General features: G+C 48.3%; 1 protein-coding gene across 1 annotated transcript; it reads left to right on the forward strand.

Moving 5' to 3' along the window:
* Nucleotides 1-248: 248 nt before the first annotated feature.
* Nucleotides 249-1,469, forward strand: LOC141109854 (protein FAM200C-like). Its single transcript, XM_073601112.1, has one exon. It carries the CDS (start codon nucleotides 249-251, stop codon nucleotides 1,467-1,469), a length of 1,221 nt encoding a protein of 406 aa, XP_073457213.1.
* The last annotated feature ends 4,312 nt before the right edge of the window (nucleotides 1,470-5,781 follow it).

Genomic DNA, 5,781 nt, shown 5'->3' on the forward strand with positions numbered 1-5,781 from the left:
CCCGCTTGTCCATCATTGGCTGCAGGTGATAACGCCACATCGCTTGGCCTATGTGTGCTGCAGGGAATTTGGTGCGCCCAGTAGTCGAATTGTAACTGTCGTGATGGTACATCGTGTGATTTCTTTCTTAATATTTTAATCCCTTCATACTAACTATGTCGAGCAAAAAAAGAAAGTGGTCGGGCGAATATGTACAATTTGGATTCACATGTATAACGGAACGTGATGGGAGTCAGTGTCCTAACTGCATGATTTGCAATGCCAAGTTGAGCAATTCTAGTCTAGCACCGGCAAAACTAAGAGAACACTTCCTTAAGCTGCATGGAAAATACAAGAACACAACGCTCGCTGAATTCAAGGTGAAGAGAGCTAGATTAGAAGAAAAGGCTACTCTGCCTGTTCTCAGCTTTGTACCCATCAACAAACCGATCCTCACAGTATCGTACGAAGTTGCTTACCTGATCGCAAAGCAGGGCAAACCACACACCATTGCTGAAACACTCATAAAACCAGCTGTGTTGACGATGGCGAATATCATGCTGGGAAAAGCAGCTGAAGTTAAGTTATCCCAAATTCCTCTTTCAAATGACACCATCAGCGACAGAATAGAGGACATGAGCAAAGACATCTTGGCTCAAGTAGTTGCAGATCTGATTTCAAGCCTTCAAATCGACAAGACCACAGACGTTTCCAATCTAAGCCAGCTTTCAGTATTCGTGCGCTATGTGAAAGACGACGTGATAAAGGAAGATTTTTTATTTTGTAAGCCTCTTACAACAACAACTAAGGCAGCCGATGTGAAGAAACTTGTGGATGACTTCTTCAAAGACAACAATCTTTCGTGGGATATGGTTTCTGCAGTTTGTTCGGACGGAGCTCCAGCCATGCTGGGAAGAAAGTCTGGTTTTGGTGCGCTAGTGAAAGCCGATGCACCACACATCATTGTTACGCATTGTATTCTGCACAGGCATGCGTTGGCAACAAAAACCTTGCCTCCAAAACTGGCAGAAGTATTAAAAATTGTAGTGGAATGCGTGAACTATGTGCCAAATAGTTCTCTGAGGCACCGCATCTTCAGGGAGCTGTGTAAAGAAATGGGATCTGAATTCGAGGTACTTCTGTCTAACGTTCGGTGGTTATCCCGGGGACAGGTGCTGAATCGTGTTTTTGCCGTGCATGTGGAATTAGCTCTGTTTTTGCAAGAGCACCAACATTTTCATGCAGATTGCTTCAAAAATTCTGAGTTCATTCTCATTTTAGCGTACATGGCTGATATCCTCGCAGCTCTCAATCATCTCAATCAACAGATGCAGGGCGGTGGAGTCAATATCATCGAAGCGGAAGAAAACCTGAAGGCTTTTCAAAAAAAGCTACTGTTATGGAAACGACGAAAAGAGAACGATAACTTTGCAAACTTTCCCCTGCTAGACGACTGTGTAAGTAAGATCGAAGATGTATCTGGAATCTGAGATATTTCTGTACCTGCGGAACTGAAGCAAGCAATTGCCACGCACTTAGATTCGCTTGCAAAGTCTCTCGACGGATACTTCCCTACAAGAGAGTCATATCCAGCATGGGTGAGACAGCCGTTCACGTTTAGTGTTGAGACAACAGATGTCAATGATGAATACCTCAATGAAATCATTGAAATTCAGCAGAGCCAGGTTCAACAGCAACTCTTCAGAACAACAACGCTCTCAACGTTTTGGTGTCAACAAATGGTAACATACCCTGTTATTGCTAAGAAAGCTCTGGAGATTTTCATACCGTTTGTTACAACATATCTTTGCGAGCAATCCTTTTCGAGGATGCTGGACATAAAAACGAAGAAAAGGAACAGACTTTGTTGCGAAAATGACATGAGAGTGGCACTTGCCAAGGTAAAGCCGCCCATTTCTGAACTGGTCTCTGAAAGGCAACAGCAGAAGTCACACTGATTTGCAGTAAATATTAATTATTATGTTTTTTTTTTTTTTTGTGTGAAAATCATGTTTTAGTATTTAATGGTTTTGTTCTTTGTTCTTAATGGTTTTATTCTTTAATGGTTTTGTTCATTTTGTGCACCTATGTATAAAAATATACCTATGTATAAATATATACCTAGTCCTATGTTTTGAATTTGAAAAAATCATATTTTATTTTTCCAATTAAGAAGGGTTCAGTGAATGCGCATATGAAACTGGTGGGGGTCAGTACCTCCAACAAGGTTAAGAACCACTGCTATATTAGGAGCGCAGGAATGAGCCCTGCTGCAAAGTATTGCATCAAAAATTGTAATTACACGCCCCTGTTAAACAGGGGCAGAAAAATTGGGCCTTGGCCATTGGTGGTGGTGCCCAGAACCAAAAATGTTCTTACAAGCTATCAGCATGAAAATTGAGGAGGAAGAGGATTGTCACTCAGCATAACAGGATAGTCACTCAGCATCAGCATAGGCAGTCTTGAAGGGATCTCACATTAAAAAAAAATCAATTGGTTACATCAGTATCAGGTGCTTGGTAGCTGGTGATCCAAGACTGATGATTTATGAAGGTCAGCCAATCGACCGATTCGGTGAACAGGCGCACCCTGTGATCGGTTACAAAGCCTCCATCAGCACTGAATGTGCTTTCTGAAAGAATGCTGGATGCAGGACAGGCCAGTAGCTCAATTGCATACTCAGACCTTGGGGCTGCGGACTAAAAAATTGCTTGAACGCATCGGTCAGACAGCCACTTCCTCCACTGCTCCTTCTGTAACTGACCGAAGCCTCAGCAACACGTTGTCCAGGAGGACCAGGAAATTGTAACCTCCAAGGCTCTGGAAACGGGTTGCACAAACCTTTCTGCAAGGCCTCCCAAAGATGTGTTATCCTCTGCTCCCTCTGCGACGGCAAGATAAGGTCCGCAACCTTACCCTTGTAACATGGATCAAGGAGGTTTGCCAGCCAGTAATCATCCTTCCCCTTGATACCACAAATACAAGGATCCTTCTGCAGGCTTTGCAGGAACAGGGAGGCCATGCAGCGTAGGTTTGCTGAGACATTCGGTCCGGAGTCCTCTGGAGTCCACTAAGGATGACATGATCCGCAGCCACCTCCTCCCAGCCACGTACAAGTCCATGGGTTTCTTCGGACTGTAAATGATCCCTTGAAGACTGCTGCTGATGCTGAGTACCCGGCTCCACCTCCATGCTGACACAATCCTCCTCCTCCTCGTCCTCTTCCTGTGTGATCGGCGGGCATGCAGGAACACTGTCTGGATAAAGGGGGCCTTGAGAGGTAAGGAAGTCCTCCTTTTCCTCCCTCTGTTCAGCCTTAAGTGCCCTGTCTATTATTCCACGCAGCGTGTGCTCCAACAGGTGGACAAGAGGGACAGTGTCACTGATGCATGCACTGTCACTGCTCACCATTCTCGTGGCCTCCTCAAATGGTGACAGGACAGTGCATGCATCCCTGATCATAGCCCACTGGCGTGGGAAAAAAAAACCAAGGTCCCCTGACCCTGTCCTGGTGCCATAGTCGCATAGGTACTCATTGATGGCCCTCTGCTGCATGTGCAGCCACTGCAGCATGGCCAATGTTGGGTTCCACCTGGTGGGCATGTCACAGATTAGGCGGTTCTTGGGCAGGTTAAATTCCTTTTGGAGGTTAGCCAGCCGAGCACTGGCATTATATGACCTGCGGAAATGCACACAAATTTTCCTGGCCTGCCTCAGGACATCCTGTAAGCCCGGGTACCTGCCCAAGAACAGCTCCACCACCAAGTTAAGGACGTGAGCCAAACAGGGCACATAGGTCAGTTGTCCCTGTCGGAGGGCAGGGAGGAGGTTGGTGCCATTGTCGCAAACCACCATACCTGGATTAAGCTGGCGTGGCGTCAACCACCTCTGAACCTGCCCCTGCAGAGCTGACAGAATATCTGCCCCAGTGTGTTTCCTGTCCCCCAAGCACACCAGCTCAAGCACCGCATGGCATCTTTTTTACCTGCGTGCTTGCGTAGCCCCTTGAACGCCTACGGAGCACCGCTGGTTCAGAGGACAAATCAGCACAGGTAGAGGCCATGGAGGAAGAAGAGGAGGAGGGGGTGGAGGAGAGAGGTGTGGAAGAATCACCACTAGTAGAATTTTGTAGGCGTGGTGGCGGAACAACCTCCAACACTACTGCATCCTTCCCAGCTGCCAGAAGAGTCACCCAGTGTGCGGTGAAAGACAGGTAACGTCTCTGTCCATGCCTGCTGGTCCATGAGTCAGTGGTAATATGCACCTTACTGTTGACCGCCCTGTCCAGCAAGGCCAAGACATTGCCTTCCACAGGCCGGTAGAGAGCCGGAATTGCCTTTCGTGAGAAAAAGTGGCGTTTGGGAACCTGTCCCTGCACATTCCACAAACTCGCAGAAGGGGGCAGAGTCTATCAACTGAAAAGGCAGCAGTTGAAGTGCTAGCAATTTAGCCAAGCTAGCATTCAACGGCTGGGCATGTGGATGGCTGGGAGCGAACTTCTTTCGGCGATGCAGCAGCTGGGGCAGAGAAATTTGCCTGGTACAATCTGACGTTGGTGTACCGATAGCAGATTGCCTGCAAGTACTTGGCTGTGACACACCTAATTCTACACCTTCATTCCTCTCAGTGCAGGTTCCAGAGAGGACTGAAGGTATAGTGGGGTTGGAGATCCCAGGGGATGAGGAGCAAGGAGAGGTCCGCTTTGATCTTTAGTGTGGGTCTTTTAGGTACGCTTGCCAACGAACTGCATGGCAGATCGACATATGTCTGGTCAAGCATGTGGTGCCCAAGCGGGTGATGTTTTGGCCACGCGGGATACGCTTGAGACATATGTTGTAAATAGCAGTGGTGGGATCTAAAGAACTTGTCTTAAAGAAGGCCCACACCAAAGAACTTTTGCAATAACGCGCACATGCGGAGCTCTGCGGTGTGATGCAGTTAGTGTGCTGCCCTTAAGCTGGCCCCTGGAGGGCATCCTGCCTCGTTGGAGATGTGCCTCCTCCTCCTTCTCCTCCTCCTCTCAGGCACCCACGTGGAGTCAGTGACCTCATCATCCCCTCCCTCCTCATCACTGGAGCAAAGCTGGCAGTATGCTGCAGCTGGAGGAACATGACTGCCAGATTGCTGTCCTTCTTGGGCACCCCCTCTCTCTGGGCTCACGTTACTACCTTCCTCTAGCTGGGTACCATCATCTGAGCCTTCAAAATGCTGGGCATCCTCCTGGAGCATGTACCCAACACTGTGGTCAAACAGTTCGGGGGACTCCTCAGGAGAACGTGGTGGGGCTAGGGAAGGAGTGACTGATGCCATTGAGCCAAGGGAAGAGGCCGCGTTGGCAGCTGCTTTGCCAGACAAAGTACCCTGAGCCTGGGTGAGAGAGGATGAGGAGGATGAGGACGGCTTGGTCATCCACTCTACCAAGTCTTCCGCATGTTGCGGCTGAACGCGGCCAGCTGCCGAAAAAAGGACAAGCGTGTCCCACAGCCACATGCTGATGAGAATGCACCGTCTCCATGACCAGCACTGTTGCCTCTAGACACAGAGCCTGCTTGCCCTGTTTTATTGGCTTGTGACTGTCTGCCTCTTCTTTTTGGCCTTCCAGACATACTAATGGCCTGCAGTGAGATGTAGCTGCACAGAGCTGGGATGTATATATATACTGATACTGCAGCTAGCAGAATCAACTGCCTGCCTGTGGTACTAATAGGATCAGAAGAACACCACCAATTTTCTTCAGGTAACTTTAGGTGCACACTGTGCAGAGGACGCAGTGCACTAACTGTAAATACTACAGCTGCCTGC

This window comes from Aquarana catesbeiana, linkage group LG10 (genome assembly GCF_042186555.1).
Source record: "Aquarana catesbeiana isolate 2022-GZ linkage group LG10, ASM4218655v1, whole genome shotgun sequence".
Taxonomy (NCBI): Eukaryota; Metazoa; Chordata; class Amphibia; order Anura; family Ranidae; genus Aquarana; species Aquarana catesbeiana.

Coding starts and splice junctions, on each gene's coding strand:
- LOC141109854 (XM_073601112.1), top strand. CDS start 249: ATGATTTGCAATGCCAAGTTGAGCAATTCTAGTCTAGCACCGGCAAAA.